The sequence below is a fragment of the Mastigoproctus giganteus genome, chromosome 4, assembly GCF_048544385.1.
Source record: "Mastigoproctus giganteus isolate SK-2022 chromosome 4, ASM4854438v1, whole genome shotgun sequence".
In the NCBI taxonomy this organism is placed as follows: domain Eukaryota; kingdom Metazoa; phylum Arthropoda; class Arachnida; order Uropygi; family Thelyphonidae; genus Mastigoproctus; species Mastigoproctus giganteus.
Window position 1 is genome coordinate 221,988,314 of NC_143578.1, and position 21,638 is coordinate 222,009,951.

At 36.7% G+C, this 21,638-nt stretch overlaps 1 protein-coding gene across 1 annotated transcript in view; it reads left to right on the forward strand.

The window, feature by feature from the left end:
* The window catches only part of LOC150087427 (stromal membrane-associated protein 1-like), a 141,259-nt gene extending 123,045 nt beyond the window's left edge, over window positions 1–18,214 (forward strand). The window contains exon 10 of the mRNA XM_090372482.1: window positions 18,029–18,214. Coding sequence (XP_090228608.1) covers window positions 18,029–18,214 — 186 coding nt within the window. The remainder of the gene's footprint in view (window positions 1–18,028) is intronic.
* Window positions 18,215–21,638: the final 3,424 nt, after the last annotated feature.

Here is a 21,638-nt window from a genome sequence, read left to right on the forward strand (position 1 = left end):
CCTAGTCTCCAGACACTGCAATTTGCAGAACTTAAGCCTTTCTTGGTAGAGAACTCTTTGACCCACTCACCAATCTCGTCCTCCTCTACTCTTTCCAGCAGCTCTACATCCTTCCTAAACTGAGTCCTCCAGACCTGTATGCAGTACTCAAAGTGTAGCCTGACCATTTTCTTATGCAAGGGGATAATCACCTCCTTATCCTTGCTAGCAAAATTCCTTTAGATGCATGGGATGCATATAAATTATCAGGAGACACAGAAGCCTATGGTAGATGTAAGCTAGTCTGTAATCAAGTCACAAAGGCGGTCAGGCAAGCAAAGGCTGAAGAGAAATCTTTGGCAAAGGATGCAAAGAGGAAATTCTTTACCTAAGTAAAGAAGTCTTGATTTCTTTAATTATGTAAACACTTATTTCTTTACTTATGTAAACACTTAACCATCCCTTTATCCATAGCAGTAACTTGCCCTTAATGCTACATTGCCCCATTTTGTATAGCAATGTTTTATGTGCAACAGTATCAAAAACTTTCCTGAAATCCAAGTACAATGGATCCTTCTTTACGATATTAATCTGTTCCAGAGATACCATCATATTATGAATATATCGTATTGTAAACCCAATAACACAGTTTTTTGGTAATTCGTTTCAGCTTCCAGGACCTCAGAAGTTGAAATTTTCTTCTTACTGTGCTCTTTAGGGACCATATTATCAGTTTACACAATATTGTGTGTATACGAATTCAGTACAGTAAATTTGTCAAATAAGCACAAGGGGAAAAAAAAAAAAAAATCACTTCAACTGAAAGGATGCAAAGACGGCCAACATGTTTACAAATTCTGCTGTTGGCTGAGAGGAAGGACCACCTGGTCTGGTTGAATAAATTGGCATTGATTAACACGATCACTAGTTAGTAGAATCAGCCACTTTATAGAATCACATTTCAAAAAACCAGTTCAAATCATTGAAATGCACTACACTTTCATTGTTTTATGTTCAGTTATAGGAATCAGTTTTGAATGCCTTTGTGATATTTTTCTAAAGCACATTTCTGGAGGTCACTATGATAAAACAATAATAACATTTTGCAGTTTCCAGTACATTGGGCTTTTCTGTTAGTGCAGTCTATAATAAATGATTAGTAAACTTGGTCTTATTGCATTTGTGATAATACTGATATCTGGAATTGTGTGGGTTTTATGTTATTATGGTGAAATGTGTTTTCCACTTCCATGAAATCTTCAATCATATAAAAAACAAATTTTCAGAACCTTCTCTGCATTCCTATTTTTGAAACTTCGTAAACTTAAGCGTAAAGTTTGTTTGTTTGTTATTTGGTTTTTAGGAGCATTAACAACTAAGGCCATATTGCTCCGGGGATATGCGGTAGTCATTCCCTGACCTTTCCGCATCCAACGTATTTGGTGGTGACGGGCTCGAACCCCGGTTTAATCAAGAAGCGTGTGCTACGCACTGCTGCTCCTTCCCACCTGGCTACGGAGGCGCCTAAAGCGTAAAGTGAATTACTGTGTATCTCACTTGTGCATATCGTATTAGTTGCAATTTGTGCTTGCCATGTTCTTTGTTATTGATTGCTTATCTGTTTTATATTTTACAACCCAAAAAAAAAAAAAAAAATCAATTAGTTAGAATGTTGTTGTTGTTGCACAGAATGGTTAATATTGTTGCACATATATATTACAGTATTAATTAAGGTATGTATTTAAGTGTAAATTTATTTATTTTGTTAACCTGTGGAAAATGTTTTTCTGATTTTCACATACCATTTAATTTTGTTAATTAGTAAGATAATACAGTGTAAATTTGTGCTTTCCATCTTTACTATTATAGCCTGTGGATAATATTCCTCCTATTTTTGCTTATTAGAATAACTGTTTAATAGAATTGAAATTCAGTTTGCTAATGTGATCACAATAACCTGCACTTACTACATATCATATGGTGAACAGTATGTTATTATGGAGAGTCCATTATAAAGTGATTTGATCACTTTACAATGGAATACAGTAAACCAATCGTAAAACAGGGTTTCACTGTATATGGTATCAAAATTCTTTTTTGCATCCAGTTCCTTGGTCACTGCATCATAATAACCTATCAGGTTGGTTAGACAAGACCGCTCCTTGACAAATCCATGCTGTGATTGCAGTATAATTGCAAGCAAAATTATATCTGCAAACGGTTCTGCATTACTACTTTAACCAGCGATTCCATTATGTTCCCTTAACAGAAGTCAAACTAACAGATCTGTAATTATTCACCACTTTTTGATCCCCTTTATGAATTGGGGATATATTTGCACATCTCTAGTCCATAGGGACCTCCTCTGAATCCAAGGATGCTCTCATAATTGTGCTAAGGGTTTGCTTTCTCCTTTGCTGCTGGTGCCTTTTTTTTATGTACATTCTCAACAGTTTTTCCACTTTCCTTTGAGTTATCACAAAGTCATTTAGCTCCTCTTTAGCGATAAACTTCTGGCATCCCCTTCTCTAAAGAATTCCTCATGTGTGAATGTAGATGCAAAATACCTATTCAATTTGTCCAAAACCTGAGCAGGGTCATCAACAGTTAACCTATAGATGTGAAGTGGCCCAATGTGATTCAACCCCTTCCTTCTACTGTTAATATAAGCATAGAAGTTTCTGCTGTTTTTCTTTGCCAGACTTCTCATAATCTGCTGTAGCTTGCCTAACCTCATTTGTGACTTGGTTACAGACTAATATATATCTACTGTAGGCTTCTGTATCACTTGATAATTTATATCCATCCAATGCACATTTCTTCTCTGCCACGTGTCTCAATAGTTCGTCTGACATCCATTTAGGTCTAAGCCTTGAATAGTATTTCTTTGTTGGTATGAAAAGCCTAGTAGCTTCTTTGATTACTTTCCTGAATACTTCCCATTTAGAATTTTCTGCTGGTTCTTTCAGTTCTTTCCACTTTGCACAATTTAAAAACTGTCGGAAACCTCTGTAGTGTTACAAAAGCAAAAGGTTGTCTCCAAAGTTTATAAAATACAGTTCTTCTTTTCTAGAAGAAGAGACTCCTTATCTTATATTCACTCAGGTAAGATGAAGTTACAGCTGTGTATACTCTTGTCACTTATAAAAGTTTGAAAAGTTCAATATTTTGAATTCTTTGGCAAGGCATATGATGTAATTCTATTAAGTATATGCTTATGTTATGAGTCTAAAGTTGTAACATGATATAAATTTTTTGAATGAATTATACCATTAATTCATTGCTGTAGTTTGTTAAAATAGTCTGTAAATAAAATATTACATTGTTAGTTAAAGCACATGGTTGACCTTAAACTTTCTCACTAACAGCTAGTTTTGGTTTCATGAGCATTTTGTTTCACAAGTATAAATGTGACATAGCTCGTCATATGTAGTGCCACTGCCAGTGCATGATGAGAGGTATTCCAGTAGGCCTTAAAAAAAAAAATAATTTACAATAGAGTTTACATTTCATGTGCTCAGCTTTGAGGTGGAGTATAATGTATGAGGGGCGTTCAATAAATTATTTACCTACCTATGAAGGAAATGAGATAGAGGTAAAAATCTTATTTTTCAATGTAACTTCTCTGAACTTCAATACAATTGTTCCTTTTTGTTGGCAATGAGAAAATACTAGACAAATAAAATTCTTTGCCTTGTCCATCAAAGAATGCAGACTTGTTCATTATCATCATCAAAGCAACATTCTAATATCTTTTTCTTGAGGTGTTGAAACAGGAAATAGTCACTGGGGACCAGATCCGTCATGTAAGGTGGGTGGATAAGTTCTGTAAAGTCCGTCTCTCAAAGCAGCAGCAACAGCATGTGACTTGTGCATTGTGCTTTTTTCTTTTGACATTCCTTAGATTGTACAGTAGGTATGCATATGACTCCCCAGTGACTGTCTGCTTGGGTTCCAAGTAGTGAATGTACAAAATTCCCTCAGCATCCCAAAAATAGTGGCTATAACCGTGCCAGCAGAAGGTGTGTCCGAAATTTTTTTGGTAGGTAAGGGAGAACCCTGGTGCTTCCATTGCATTGATTCTTGCTTGGTTTCTGGGTCCCAGTGATGAACCCATGTTTCATCACCCATAACAATTCTGGAGATAAGTTTGGGGATCCCTTCCATAAAGTTCTAAATTCTCTTCACAACACCATACTCTGAATTGCTTCTACACACAGGTCCAAAATCTGGGGAACCACCTTGCATTGACCTTAAAGGTAATTCATCATCATCAGCCATTTTCAATCCACTGCAGGATGAAGTGAATTGCTTCTACACACTGGTCCAAAATCTGGGGAACCACCTTGCATTGACCTTAAAGGTAATTCATCATCAGCCATTTTCAATCCACTGCAGGATGAAGGCCTCTCCAGCAACTTTCCAGTTCCTTCTGTTTTGTGCAATGGCCATCCATTTCCTACTCACAAACTCATGAATTTCATCTGTCCATCTCCGTTGTTGTTTTCCAGGTTTTCTTCTAGTTCCTCTTGGGTACCATTCTGTTATTTTCTTAGTCTATCTGTCATTTCTTCGAGCTATATGTCCTGCCCAAGACCATTTTAGTTCTTTAGTTTTGATAAGAATGCCCTTTACTTGAGTTTGCTGCCTAATCCATGTGTTTCTCTTCTTATCTAACAGTCTGATTCCCAGCTTCTCTTCCATTCTTTTGGTGAGTGCCCAAGTTTCACTTCCATAAGTCCTGGTGGGGAGTATAGACTGGTTCATTATTTTACGTTTCAGACAAATTGGGATATTGCTCCTCAGTATGTGACTATATTTCCTGAATGCTATCCATCCAAAATTTATTCTTCTCTTGACTTCCAGCCATTTATCATTATTACAGTTAATGACTTGTCCCAGATAAGTATATGACTCCATCTTTTCAATTACTGCTCCTTCAATCATTATATCCCTTTCTGTGGCATACTTGTTCATCATTACTTTTGTTTTAGCCATATTCATCTTTAGTCCAAAATCCTTACTAACTCTGCATAATTGATTAAGATTTTCCTCTAATTCTTTGGAATCGTGGCTTATGATCACAATGTCAACTGTAAATGGTTTAGGTACTCTCTATTCACATCGACTCCTTTCTGTGACCAGTCTAATCTTCTGAAAGCTTCCTCAGAGGCAGCAGTAAACAAATTTGGAGATATTGTCTTCTTGTCGAACTCCTTTCTCAATTTTTAATTTACAACTGTCTTTGTCTAGTGTAATAAAGGAGGTAGCATTCTCATATTTTCTTCAAAATCATAATATATGGGATATCTATGCCTTGTCTTTCCAGTGCCCGAATCATTGCCTTATGCTGTATGGAGTCAAATGCCTTTTCATAGTCCACAAATGCCAGGCATAATGGTGTTTTATATTCATTTGCTTTCTCCATTAGCTGTGACATTACATGAAGGTGATCCATAGTTGAGAATCCCATCCTAAAGCCAGCTTGCTCTTTCAGTTGATTCTCATCAAGTAGTCTTTCTAATCTGTTAGTAATGACCCTTGTGAACAACTTGTAGATGTGGGATAACAAGCTAATTGGTCTGTAATTTCCAATTTGTGATTTATCTCCTTTCTTATGCAGCAAAACTATGATTGTATTATTCCACTCCTTAGGTGGCACACCTTTTCTAATGCATTTTGTGAAGAGTCTTGCCAGTTTTTGTGTCATGTCTGTTCCTCCCAATTTTTACAACTCTACAGTAACTTCATCTTCCCCTGGGGCTTTGATTTTTCATTTTCTTCAATGCATGTTCTTATCTCATCAAGAAGGATATCAGGTATGTTATATGTGTTACTAATTTGCGATCCATCTTCCCCCCCCCCTGCTGGCATCATTCCCTCGCTCCTTGTATAACTCTTTATAGTAGTCTTCTGCTATTTATAAGTACACCATCGCTATTCTTCATTTTCATTATCATTTGTATTTCTGTATTACTGCTCATGGCTGCTGATTTAAATCCTTTGTTTTCCCTTAATGCTTGTTCTACTTTTCTTGTGTTAAATTTTCTTATGTCCTCTCTGAATTTCAATCTAATGGCTTTGCTTAACTCAGTATACTCAATTTTCTCCTTGTCATTGTTTTTCTTGCTTCTTCATTTGTCGCCTTCAGTCCATGACAAGTTTCTTGACTAATTTTTTCTTCTTTGGATTTCACTTGTTGCCTTCAGTCCACGACAAGTGTTTCTTGACTAATTTTTTCTTCTTTGGATTTCTTTTTAACTATAGGTTTCTTGGGCTTTATCACTTTCAGAAAGTTGTAATATTCCTTGTCGATATCTTGATCCTGAGCAGTCTGCAGAAGCTAAAACATGTTAAGTTCTAGTACATACTGTTTTTTCTCCTCTTCTGTTATCTCAAAGACCTTTGTAGTTTTTTCCTTTCTTTTCTTACTTCTATATCAAGTGTGCATCTTACCATTCTGTGATCACTTCCAACATTTAACTTGTTCAGGACAGTAACATCATTCACAATATATCTTCTGTTAGTAAGGAATGAAGTCGATTTCATTAGATGTTAATCCATTTGGGGTCTTCCATGTCCACTTTCTGTTCACCCTTTTCTTGAAAAAAGTGTTTATTACTGACATTCCTCGAGATTCTGCAAACTCCACAGTCTAATTTCTTTCACCAATTCCAAAATTTCCTATAGTTCCCCTTTCTGTGCTGTTTTGTCTCTTTCCAACCTTAGCATTGAAGTCCCCCATAATGATAGTATAGTGAGTTTTCTGTTCATCTAGAAGACTCAATTTTGGTGTACATTTCTTCAACCTCTTCATCATCATGGCTCGATGTTGTGCATAAATAATTATAACCTTTAGCTTATACCTCTTAGAAATCCTGAGTAGTAGTCTTTACACCCTTGGTGATGTACTTTTGAATTCCATTCCAATTTTGAAAAGGTAATTAGTCATCCCCAAATGTTCATGGAGGATGATTATAATTGTTCCCTCGAGATTTGGGACACCTTTAAATGTCTGTCATTCAGCACAAGGGTTTCCATAGCTTGGCACATTTCTGAAGTGGTCACTGTCACAGGCCTGCCTGGACATGAGCACCTTCGAGGGACTCTATCCCATCTGAATTGTTTTGACCAGAATTTCCACTTGGTACTCTGAAGGTACTCCCTGCCACCTTCCCTTCATGAACGGCCTTTGGCCCATTTCCTTCTTTGATGAGAAACTTGATGACTGAGTGATGCTCCAATTTCATCAAATCCATAATTTGATATAGGTGTCTTCCTTCTTTCTGTTACAGCAGCAAAACCTAAAAACATAGTGGGATCAAAATTAGTATGATTCAAGTTTAGATATTCAGGACCATGATAAAACATGAATCATTGAAATATAACTATGGGAAGTACCTTAGATAGATAATTTATTGAATGCCCCTTGTATTATGGTTTACTTTAACTAAATATAGTTAATACTGCTGATACATGGCTAAATTAGAAGTATTAAGGCAAAATTATTGTAAAGAAAGTAAAAGACATTGCAGTGTTAAAAAAGTATATGATAGTTGTTATGAAAACAAAGGTTAACAGATGGTTATGTGCACAGACAGATGCCAAACTATTTTGGAGTTGAGAACAATTAAAGGTGCACAGATATTAAGGAATTAAACCTATAAGCCCATTTCAAATCTTGTTTGGGTCAAGTTAAGTGAGAAATTGAGAGAGTATAGTTGATGATAAGGTTGCAAAGGACCAGTTGGTTCTAAAGTACACAACTGAAATTTTGTAAAATTTAGTTCTTTAGTTTCTTATTTTCAATTAGATAAGATGAAGTTACAGCTGTGCTACTGATAGAAGTTTTACTGAAATGTTCACAATATTTTGAATTCCTTGGCAAGGCATCTGAAGAGACCTGTGGCAAAATTGGGGAACTCGGTCCTGTTGAAGTGCACGTTGTTGTTATGCTTAGTTGAGATTACTAAGGAAATTATATCAAGGAGACAAAATACATCTAAACCAACAATTCATGTACATTTTTTGGTTCAGTTGATAGGATTGTGAATGAAGTTTTGTTTTATGTTCAATCAGTAAAAAGGAAATTCACTCCTGTTGGAATGAAAGTTCACTGTGAAACTAATGTTTTCAAGCTTTAAGGGAGAGGAAAGAACACATGATTGTTGCAAGAGCAACCGCATGGTTTACATACCACAATGAATTCAGTGTGATTAAATAGCTGCTGGACGCCTTTATAGTGACATGCAAATAAAAAGGCTGTAAGAAAAATAGCTGTATTTGTGGAGAACTGTTTTCAAAGTTAATTTTTTTTCTTTTTGTATTGAAGATTAGTACTGAGTTTTATTTGCAAATTATGTGTACAATGTTGTGAAAGATAGTAAAAAAATAAATCTTTTGTTACTAAAGAAAAAAATTGCAGTTAATATGAATGTGTATCCTTTAAATGTACCATATAGCAATGGAAGTGAGATAAATTAGAGATAATTAAACAGCCTTCACACGTGCAACTTTTAGCTTTTCAATTAAGGAAACAAAAGATTAAGAAAATGTACATGAACTTTTATTTGCCTTGCTGATTTACAGACGAATTTTCTGAGAAACAGTTAAGCAAAGCAGTATTCTACATATGATTGAATTCATTCTCTTATGGTGGAATCTTTATTCCTTGTTATAAAAACTGATGGTTTTGGTTCTTGTAGAAAATTCTTTTGTATTATATGTTAAAAAAGAGAGAATCGATGAGTAAAGAAAATAGTAGTTATATAAAGTATTATTTTATATTCTAAAGTGAATTGAGGAATGGTGACTGAAAAATTTGAGGCTAGAGGTCTGCACTCGCCTAATTTTTTTTATTTTTACCTGGCCCAAAGTATAGACAGCCTGACCTGATTCGAGCCTGAATTTGTTTTTCAAATTCATTCCCCCCAAACCGATTTTTATCCCACCCAATTGAAACTTTTTATATAAATAAAATCACTAGCGTTACTCTGAAGTTTAATAATAAAAAAATAAACTTTCAAATTCAGTATTAATAATTATATAACAATAATAATAATCCAAAATAAGTATCAATATTAATTACATAAAAAAGAAAATGTAATAAATTTTCAATTTACCATATTTCATATAATTCCAAAACAAATATCAATATCCACCTCTACTTGAATTTAAAAAAATTAGAACTGACTGTTACTTCTGTCACTGGCAATTCTCTCTGTACGAATGATGTGTAAGCATTCATCTTACCTTTATTGATCAGTGTTGGATATAGCAAAGAAGCAGTTAGAAAGTGTTACAAGCGAATGTTCTTAGAATTGAAAGTAGGTAAACCCAAAATCCTCGATGTAATAGAACTAGGAATTAACAGTATCACACTTTTAAGAAATACTGTATATTGTACACATGCAACTAAAAAGGGACCCATTGCTGGGGGACATAATGACATATCATACTCTTGATGTAACGTAAATTGCAACTTAATACCTGCTTAAGGGTAAAAGGCTACTTTACTTGGCAAAAATACAGACCAGGTCATTTCCATGAAAGTACAAATTTCGGTGAATTTTGGAGATCGCGAAGTGCGACTTATTGGTCAATTAAAAGTGCCAACAGCCAACTAATACACATTTTTTTCTAAAAACCTTTAAGAATTTAAATACATAAAAAAATTAAAAAAAAAATATATATGTAAGAAATAGCCCAAAAAAGTCCGAAATGTTTGAAATAATTCATTACAATTATTTGTACCTGACCAGAGCCTGAATATCCTTCATGTTACCTGTCCCGAGGGCCAGACCCATGCAGACTTCTACTGGAGGTAAAGGGTTTTAAATAGTTATATTTCAGAGTTTTGTGTGGCACCCTCAATGTGCTAGGACCATTTGTTTCTGATTTTTTTGAATGATACAACAAGGGAACAAAGGATATAATGCTGAAATTTGCAGATGATATGAATATTGGTAGAGTGTTTATTGATGCAGGTCACTTTGAACTTTTACAGAATGTTTTTGATAAGTTTTATGGGCTATTCGAAAAAGACCAGCTATGTTTTAAACTTACCAAATGTTCTACATTTGAAAAAAATAATCCAAGAGTCCAAGAGTAGCTTGGCTGCATATTACTTGGAAGTTGGCCATGGAAAAAGAGGGAGAGCTGTGTTTACATGATTAGTAATAGCAGTATTTGTCTGGAATTTTCATTAACAGTGGTTTGGTGTGTTTTTTTTTTTAAATTTTTTTTCCATAAGCATAATTGCTAATAATAAAAGTAGTGTAAAATTTTAGAATATATAATCTAAACATTTTAAACACCATAATGATGACAAGTTGCAGGAGAAGATACTATCTCAGCTTACATCCCTGTCTGACTAATACTAATTGGCATTCTGTGGCATGGAGAGGGAGGGAGAGAGAGAGAGAGAGAGAGAGAGAGAGAGAGAGAGAGAGACTGGCGTTCTGTTGCAATGAGATGCGAAGGTTGCCATGTAGTATAAGCAGGTGGGCAAGAAGGCACATGTCTTATGTAGTTTACTGTCTATTTATATCTAGGAGGAAGAATTTATAGTTCTGTTATATTACTATTAGTAGTAGTGGCATATAATACAAGAAAAAAAGTTTATACATCAGCCAAAAAAAAACACACCCTTCCCATTTCATATTTTTCTAATTCCAGTTCATCTAGTTCTTCCTTGAATTATTTTAACTATCCACCTCTAGAACACCAGATGGGAGTTTGTTCCACCAATCAGCCACCCTCTGGCTGAAGGCAAATTTCTGCACATCTGACCTGCAACCATCCTTCCTCAGTATCATTTTATGCTCTCTTGTGTGTGTAGTTCTGTCAGTATTGAGCTCATTTAGTAAGAATAAAAAAAAGGAACATGAGGGAAACTACAAAACTGTGGGTTGCAGACCTTGTCTTGGAAACTAGGCATCTCAAGGATGATCTGAATTAAATATATAAGACAATTGGGGCGGGGGACAAAGTGAATATCTGTTTATTTTCACATTGAAATGGATGCAAAAAAAATAAGGGACATAAGGCACAGGCTACTCTCGTTTTTGGGAACGAGAGTAGCCTGCGCGGACGCAGCTCGTTGACGCTCTTGGAACAGAAGTTTTTCCTGATTTATTTTCTGATTTATTAGCTTAAATTGGCATATTAACTTATTTTCTAGAGTAGCTTTATATTCCTAGCTACGATACTTAGTTTAAAGTTTAACTTAGACAGAGATTTTGTAGGTATTACTTAGTATCGGTAACGGTATCAAATCCACGTGTTACGAATTGAACGAGAGGTTTTTTTTAACCAAATTTAGTCGATTTATTAACCAATTGTTATATCAAATTATCTTCTATAAGTAGATTATAGACCTAGTCAGGATCCTTAGTTTATTCTAAATTGAGATAGCGAGATTTGGAAGCTAATCAATACTTACGAGTCCGTAGAAGTACCGTTCGTGAATTCCCGCCATTTTTACACGATAGCATAAGCTTAGTGTAGTATAGTGCATAATATAATATTGTCAATTAATCAGTAAATCTATTAATCTTGATAAACTTTATTGTCAATTAAATTGTACTTTTAACTCTATATATATATATATATATATATATATATATATATATATAACGACTTAACTGTAACAAATAATTAATACATAACTATAGTGGTACACGTGATACGGAAGTTGTATAAAGGGAACTCGTAGAAAACACTCGATACCAAAAAAATAAATATAGCATTATAACTGTTTTGGGATATAACTTAAGGATTTAATTTTGTTCTGAAATTGAAATTTTATTGAATTAAATCGGAATCATGACTCAGACCAGAGCAGCAAAGCAAAAGGCTCAAGCTAATGGGAGTGCTGTGGCTCAGGGGAGAACTGAGGGGGGCAGTTGCCCTCTGAATCACAGCCTTTTAAAATGCACTGCTTGCTTGATGTCGGGTACGGGACATGATACTGCCAAGGGGGATGTCTTTGTGTGTGCACGATGTAAGGAGTGCAAGGAAATCAGGCGACAACTCGGCGTTCTTATGGGCCTTTATGAGAGCTTGAAGGACAGGGTGGATGCCCTCGAAGGAAATAAATTGAGGGGACCATCAAGCTCTCAGCTGCCCACATCAATGCCAGAGCTTGCACTTGGTCATCAGGCAACACAGAGGCAGCCCCCTAGGCAGAATGCGCTGGTCCCACAGGAACTAGTAGTTGTTGGTGACTCTATTGTCAGGGAAACGGGGAACATGCTTTGTAAAAAGGATAGGTGGAATAGGACCAGGGTATGTCTGCCAGGGGCAAAGGTTGATGACGTTGTAGAGCGGATATCATCTTTTAAGGGCACAAAAGGTGATATAGTTGTACACGTTGGCACTAATGATATTAAGAGTAGGAGACCGGCGGAATTACTTAGCAAGTACAGGTCACTGTTGAAAAAAAGCCGTGAATTAGGGTTGAATTTGAAAGTGTCTGCAATTCTGCCCAGACACGATAGGAGGGAGTATATGATGAGAGCCTTGTCGATCAATTCGGCCCTGGAAAGATTGTGCAAGGTTCAAGGGGTAGAATTTTTTTCAGCCTGGACTGTACTTGTTAACAGAAGAGATTGCTTCTACAGGGATGGGATACACTTAAATAGAAAGGGTGCAAGAATTTTTGCTGATGCTGTCGAGGCAATGTTAGGAGGGTCGGAAAACTGCTAGTTGGAGGGGATACAAGGACTAATAAATTAACAGTAGCCAGTGGCACAGGTGGAAGTGATTCTTGCACTGCTTCTATTGAAATGAGCAGAAGCCTGAAAAACAAAATGCAGGATATTTCAGAGACTGCTGGGAGTCATTGCGGTACAAGTAAACATGGGTTGTGTTAGTGTAGCTAGGAATAGAAACAGGTGCATGTATACCTGCGTGTACACCAATGCTAGGAATTTGGTAAATAAATTTGATGAATTTGAGGTATTGCTCAAAGCATCAAAGGCAGATATTGTTGGGATATCAGAGACGTGGTGTCACACAGATATAAGGAATGCGGAACTGGAATTTGGGGAATACAATGTGGATAGACAGGACAGGAGGGAAGGAGGGGTTATGCTATTAGTTAAGAAACACATAAAATCCAAGGAAGTGAAGCCAGTCGACATCGATGGACAGGGCAGTGTCGAGTCAGTTTGGTGTGACATAAGCATAGGGAAATCAAAATTGAGAGTAGGAGTGTGCTATAGGCCTAATGACTCTGATGAGTATAATAAGATATTGTACAGGGAAATAGAGTGGGCCAGTAAATCAGAGAGTCTTATAATGGGGGATTTTAATTTCCCAGATATTGACTGGAATTTGTGGGTTGGTCACTCACACACTAGCAAGGCTTTTGTGGATTTATTGGATGAGTGTTTTCCAAATCAGCATGTTCATGCGGCAACAAGAGGGAGCAATACTCTTGATCTGATTATCAGTAGTGATTCTTCATGCATTAAGAATCTGCAGATAAATGAACCACTAGGTGGCAGTGATCACAGTCTGTTGAAGTGGGATTTATCAAAGGAGGTAACTACCATCAGAGGTAAAGGGAAGGGTTTTTGTTTTCGTAAAGGCGACTATGCAGGTCTGAGACAGTATTTAAATTCTGTACAGTGGGACCAACTGATGATGTTACCAACAGGAAACTCAAAATGGGAAGCATTCAAGGAACTAATCTTGGAAGCTACCAGGCTTTACATACCAACTAAGAAATATTGTTCAAGGTTTAGGCCTAAATGGTTGTCAGATGAACTAATGAGACATGTGGCAGAGAAGAAAAATGCATGGAATACATACAAATTAATGGGTGACATGGAAGCCTATGATAGATATAAGTTGGTCTGTAACCAAGTCACAAAGGAGATTAGGCAGGCAAAGGCAGACTACGAAATATCCTTGGCAAAGGATGCAAAGAAAAACAGAAAAGAGTTCTTTACCTATTTAAACTCAAGAAGGAAAGGGATGAATCAGATTGGTCCGCTGGATATTGATGGTTCAACAGTTGAGGATCCTGCTCAGGTGGCTAACAATCTAAACGAGTATTTTGCATCTACATTCACGCATGAGGAGTTATTCAGTAAGGAGAATGACGTGGGTAAAGTAAACATTGGCAGTGAGCTAGATGATTTTGTAATAACTGAGAGGAAAGTGGAGGAGAGATTGTTGAGGATAAACATAAAAAAAGGCACCTGGGGTGGATGGGATCTATCCAGTTATATTAAAGGAGGCAGCAAAGGAAGTAAGCAAACCCCTAGCCATAATTATGAGAGCTTCTTTGGACTCAGGGGATGTACCCATAGACTGGAGATGTGCAAATGTAACCCCAATTCACAAAGGAGGATCAAAGGCTGACACAAGTAATTATAGACCTGTTAGGTTAACTTCTGTTCCAGGTAAATTAATGGAGGCACTGGTTAAAGAAGCACTGCAGGATCATCTAGACAAGAATTCAGTTATAGCTCAGACGCAGCATGGTTTTGTTAAGGGCAGGTCTTGCCTGACCAATTTGATTGGATACTATGATGTAGTCACAAAAAAACTGGATGCAGGGAATAACTTTGATATTATATATTTGGATCTTAGGAAGGCTTGATACTGTTGCACATTGAGACTGCTGCACAAATTGGAGCAGTGTGGCATTGGAGGCAAATTGCTGCTATGGATAAAGGGATGGTTGAGTGGCAGAAGACAGAGAGTGGTAATCAATGGACACTGCTTAATGTGGACTAATGTTATTAGTGGAGTTCCTCAGGGTTCAGTGTTGGGTCCGTTGTTGTTTTCGGTGTTTATGAATGATATTGATGATGGGATATCAAGTTTAATGTCCAAGTTTGCTGATGATACAAAGGTTGGCAGGGTTGTTAAGGACACTACTGACGCGCCGCTGCTGCAACAGGATCTGGAAAGGTTGAACAGATGGGCTGAGAGGTGGCAAATGAAGTTTAACATTGACAAATGTAAAGTACTACATATGGGAAACAGTAACTCCAGAGCAACGTATCAACTCTGCGGTACTACCCTGACAGTGGTGGAAAATGAAAAGGACCTGGGGGTAATTGTGCAGGCAGATATGAAGTTCTCTGAGCAGTGCAGATGAGCTGCAAGAGTAGCTCATGGTGTCTTGTCAATGATATACAGGAATTTTTCTAGCAGGGATAAGGAGGTGATTATTCCCTTGTATAAGGCAATGGTTAGGCTACATCTTGAGTACTGTATACAGGTCTGGAGGCCTCATTTCAAGAAGGATGTAGAGCTGCTGGAACGAGTACAGAGAAGGGCAGCAAGATTACTGAATGGAACAAAGGGTTGCTCTTACGAAGAAAGGCTTAAATTTTGCAAATTACAGAGTCTGGAGACTAGCCACTGGCGAGGTGATCTGATAGAGGTGTATAAAGCTTTGAATGGTTTGAGCATGCTCAGTGCCAATGGGATTCTTCATCTTACTCAGAATAATCACCTGAGAGGGCATAAATTCAAATTGAGGAAGGACGGATGTCGGATAGATGTGCGGAAATTTGCCTTTGGCCAGTGGGTGGTTGGTTGGTGGAACCGAATTCCATCACTTGTTGTTGAAATTGATAGCCTAAACAAATTTAAGGCTTAACTGGACAGGTATTTCGAACGAATGGGGGGTGAAATGGGAGTGGTCTTTTTTTTTTTTTTTTTTTTTTGGCTGATGCTGAATAAGCTTGCTTTCTTGCATCATATGCCTCTACTAATGCTAATACATTGCAAACTATTATTGTGTGTGTGTGTGCTCGCTCGCTTTATCACCATCTTAGTCATAGAATAACATATGTAACAGATGGTGAATAAAATAAAGGCAAAATGAACTGTGGAATTTATTAAATTTTTGATATCTAAACAAATATGCTACTGAGAAAATTTAAACAGAACTATTTTTTTTTAAAAATCTTTCTCGATCTTTAACTGTGGTAGGAAAATACTAGAAACAGATAATTTGTGTCGACCTATTTACCTTCATGTGACTTCCTTTTATTGCAGCTATACTGATATGGCCGATATGTTGGCGACCATGTGAGATAATCTTTTCTTTGAGAATTTGGTAGTTGAGGGCTGATTTGAATGAGACAATTGGGGGGGGGGGCATACTTTATATGCTGACCTGGCATCTCTTGTCAACACTTGGGCAAATCTTTTGAAGGCTCTTGGGGTTTGTGGTTGCTGGGAGAGCAATTGGACTGGCATCTTCCACCTGGATTTGGGGGAGCAGTGTCTGCTTAAATGTGCAAAGGAGGTCAGGTTGGGAAACAAGGAAGGCTGTAGGGGTTACCCCCCTGTTCCTACTGATGTTCTTTGTGTGACCATGAGACCTTTAGGACGAAAATGGGATGATGTGTCCTAGTTACCCAAGGAACAGGGTGAGGGTAAATATTCCACCCTCCTGCTTTGTTCTCACCCAAATCATCCTTTTCCTGTTCTCTCTCTCTCTCTCTCTCTCTCTCTCTCTCTCTCACTCAAAACATGGATAATATCCCATATCAGTCTCCACTATCAAGGCCATTTTAGTGTATCTACAATAAAAGGACTGTAGGCGTATGAATTCAGTTTTTAGTTGCTCGTTTTCCTAACTTAGTTGAAGATATTTTCCTCGACATCAGAACGTGGTTATTTAAGTTTTCTTATTGTATGTACGTAAGTTTCAAAAGCTTAAGCTTAATTACATGGAATGAGATGCTTTACTTAGTTTATTTAGTGTACCTGTGCTGATTCTCATAGCAGAAGATAGATAGCTAAACCTGTACCTTCCGGCAATGGGAAAGTTACAATAAGATAATATTATCAGTTGTAATACAGGTGTGTTGTGTGTGTTTTTTTTTTTTTTTTTGATTATTTGCATCTTTTGCCATTTACCAATACTGTTTCTCCAACATTACAAAACATTAAAGGCGCCTCCGTAGCCAGGTGGGAAGGAGCAGCAGTGCATAGCACACGCTTCTTGATTAGACCTGGGTTCGAGCCCGTCACCACCAAATACGGAGGATGCGGAAAGGTCAGGGAATGACCACCGCATATTCCTGGAGCAATATGGCCTTAGTTGCTAATGCTCCTAAGAAAAAAAAAAAAAAAAAAAACCAAATAACAACAAAACATTAACACACATAAATCATTTATAAATAAAATAAGCAAATTATAATGTTATTAGTACACAAAAAATTGTTAATTTAAAAAAATATATATATATGCTGTCAGCCTGGCATGCATTTACAGCATGATGGTGATTGAATTCTGCTTCTAGAGAAGCATATAAACAAACATGAGTATATCTGTAGCCACTCTACCTTCTGAAGGATCTTGATACCAAATGTGATAAAAAAAAAAAAAAAAAAATCACAAAAAAGTGTATTTTTGTGATTTTTAAGCAATTTTCACTTATTCTTTCTTAAAAAGAGTTTTGAAAGGAAAGGTCTGTGTCAAAGTCATAGGGTTGCAAAGAAACTTTTCATTTACTATCAGAAAGCCAGTACATAAAAAGTGATAATGCTTAGTGCTGGTTGGTTGTCAAAGTAATTAATAATAGTTATAATATAATCAGTACTATTACATGATTGTAGTTGATTAGATATGCTATTTATAAATACAAATGCTTTCTGATGTATTTCTTGTCTTAAGCACCATTAGACATTATTGATTTTCATTAGAATAGCTTAAATCTGTTTGTGTGTGTGTTTTTTTTTTTTTTTGTTTGTTTGAATATAAATTTGGTCTATACTGTATCAAAGTTGAGCTAGGAACATTCACAATGTATTAAAACTGTGTTGAGATAATTGATATTAACAAAGTTTTAAGCACAGGAGTTGAGGGTAAATTTAATTCTTTAATTTTATACAAGTGTAAAGACTTTGTGTTGCCTTGTTCAAATTACACAAGATAGTATTGCCCTATAGTAAGGACTAAAAAGTTTGATTCTTAAATAGCTATTAAAAAAAGGTGTGTTCACTTTTTACTCCCCCCCCCAAAGTTTGTATTGCTTTTAAAAGGAATCGAAATCTCTATTTCCATTTAGCTTCAGCAAAGAATGGCAAGTCTTCAGCTTGGTGGACAGGCCTGGACTGTGCCTGGACCAGGAGTACTTAGTCAAGCAACTCAGCCAAGTGTAGTTGTGGGTGCCCAGCCTGTTCCTGGTGCAACTTGGCCAGTAGCTTCCCAAGGGCAGACATTATCTACTAATTTATTGGCAGTGAAAATATAGGCAGGTATGTTTTGTAATGAGTGTTGTTATGAATTGTTTCCACTAATTATTCCAAAGTTAAAAAAAAAAAATTACTTGGGAATAATTAATTCATTAGTATGTAATTACTCTGGAATTAAAATGAGAATTTTAGATGTCTTCAATGAGTTCATCATGGAGTACACAATGTTCATATTGAAATGAGATGCAATTTGCCTATTTGAAATCAAAATAATTTCTTTATTTGCTTTAATCTAATCTTAGAAACTATAATAGGCTATGTATTTACTTGGAGAATCCTCTCCATTGCATCACAGTTTTTTTTTTTGATATAAATCAGGGAAAGATATTTTTGAGTAATTTATCGATATTCATCTTAAATATTCTTTTAGTGGCATGATGAACAGGTATATAAAAAAATGGAAATTGGTGAAATAATGAGCACTTCAACCTGCATGGAGTGTAATTTGCCTTTAATTTCTGAAGGAATTACAGATTTTCAGTTGTCTTCTGGCACTTCCAGTAAAGACAGCAGAGCTGGAAATTATGGAAACTTAATTTAGAGTTGTTAATTACTGCACAAAGAATCCATTATTGGATTCAAACAATATTAACCAAAACAAAGGCATGTAGATAAATATTAACCACATGCATATTTTCAGGAGCAAAGTATTAAAATAAATAATAATAATAAAAAAAAACTAAAATAGAAACCATAATAATTATACCAAAAAAAAAAAAAAACATAGCTAAGATACTCACTGAGAATAGCTGCCAAACAGATGTCTAATCCAGGCACCTCTCTCTCTCTCTCTCTCTCTCTCTCTCTCTCTCTCTCTCTCTCTCTCCCCCCCCCCCCCACATACACACTATACTCAATCTCGGGTACAGACCATGATCTCAATTGTAAACCACTGTCTTGGTGTGCTAGACCGATAAAGACAGCATTACCAGGATGTAAGTATTCATGACTATCTATTTGCTCAAATTTAATTTTATTAAAGTTAAGCTACTTAGTTAAATTATTAACTGGTTTAAAAAATTGTTTAAACTACTAAAAATTCATCTTTACTGAATGTCTGTTAATAGCTGTTGGTTGACCAGTACAGGATCTGTTGTGCATAATATTACTAAAGGCTAAATATTAACAAATATGAAATGTGTAATCAAATTAACAACTCCATATAAAGTCATAATTTGCCAGCTCTCTTGCTTTATAGTCACTGAAGAAGTACAGAAAGTACTACAAAATATCTGAAAATAATCTAATTCTTTGAGAAATTAAATGCAGATTACACTCATACAGGTTGAAGTGCTCATTATTTCACCAATTTCCATATGTTCATCTTGTTGCATACATTTTTTTGGACAGTAACGTATTGTCATATTTGCCCAACATTGACTAGTAAAAAATCATTTTTCTTAAAGTAATGACAACTTGTCTAACTGAGGACTTAGCATTCTCATATCTGCAGGTGTATTTTTTCAAATGAATATTTTCTAAGATTTACAAAATTCCCTAATATATAGGCATTTTATGAGGTGCCAGTAATATTTCTTACTTAAAACATATTACTGGCACCTAAGTAACGAGGAATTAAGCAAAAAAAAAATATTGAGAGACCTTAACTCATGAAATACTCTGCCTGCTTGCATAACAGTGATGTGCCAGTAAGCACCAAAATTTCCATATACAGGGGTCTTTCGAAAATATTGGTACAAACGTTTAGGGGAGGTAGGTAACATCTAAAGGAATGTGAATCGCATAGGAACCCATAACCGGAAACGTCACTGTAAGTCAGTACACAGTGCTGTTCATCAGTTGCAAGAGGGAATATTTCTGATTTATTCAAGCAGTAGTCGCAGCACGAAGAGCATGCGTCGATATACGAACTGTGAGCTGGCAGACATGCACCTAGTATATGGATTAGCAGAGGGCAATAGACGAGCCGCTCAACGAATTTATGGAAAACTCTTCCCAGTCAGACATGTATCGGACAACCGTTTGTTTGCACGTGTGCATCAAATTTGTGCGATTATGGGTCATTTAGAGGTAACAGGAGTAGTGCAGGCAGACCACGTTCGACGCGAACTTCCGCCATGGAAGAAAGTGTATTGAATGCTGTCCAGAATAATCCTACTACCAGCACATCTGCCATTGCCTCTGCCTTAGGAGTGTCTCGTTGCAGTGTACAGCGTGTCTGGCACAACGATTCCTCACACCCCCTTTCATCCCCAAAGAGTTCAGTTACTGCTCCTCCAAGACCATCCTGCACGTGTGGCTTTTGCGCAGTGGTTTCTCCAAGAAAGTGTTCAAGACATGAATTTTCCAGCCTGTGTTTTATTCACGGATGTGGCTTATTTCACTTGGGAAGGCGTATTCAATCAGCACAATGCTCATGTGTGGGCCCACAACAACCCCACACGGTGTGCACCTCCATGCGGCACGATATCGCTTCACAATAAATGTGTGGGCAGGTATGGTCGGTGACTGCTTAGTCGGCCCATACCTGTTACTATCCCGCATGAACTCCGCTAAATATCGGATCTTTCTTGAACTAGTTCTACCAGGGTTACTTGATGATGTTCTAGCAAATGTGAGATGCAACATTTGGTTCAACATGACGGGGCACCTGCCCTTTATGGAAGGTATGTTTGTGACCATTTGAACAGGCGTTTTGGGCATCCATGGATTGGCCGTGGTGGACATGTTGCCTGGTCCCCATGCTCACCTGATTTATTGAGCCTTGATTTCTTTCTGTGGGGGGGGCCATCAAATCTATCGAGTATTAATCGCCTGTGGAGACGGAAATGGATCTCATGGCGAGACTCCTCTGTTTGCTGGAGGCATTAAACTTCGCCCACACAGAGCTAATCTCGATCACTCACATTTAGATCTAAACCATGAACAATATTTCTTAGTTGGCATAAATATTTCTTGGAACAATATTTCTTAGTTGGAATGAGGAACCCTTGAAGGTTCCTCATTCAGATTGGTAACATCATATGGTCCCACTGAAAAGAATTTAAAACCAAGACCATTATAGTCACCTTTATGAAAGCAAAATCTCGCTTTCCTGCACCCTTAACAGCAATTATATCCCTAAATAGGTCCCATATCAATATATTTATGATCACTTCCAACTAGTGGTTCCTTTACATGGATATTAGTATTAGCAATGGTCACATGGTGCAAGGAAGCCTATGGCTTTTACTGCACCAGCCAAAAAAAATAAATAAATAATTAAAAAATAACAAAAATGAAATAATAAGAAGACGAAAATAAAAAAATAATAATTAATAAGAGAAAAGGAAATAGATAACTTATGCGTTTCCCTCCTCCTGTAGGTAATTATCCTACCTCGTCAATCTATTCGACCCTGGAGAGATTGTGTAAGGCTCATGGGGTAGAATTTTTTCCAGCCTGGTGTGTGCTTGTTGATAG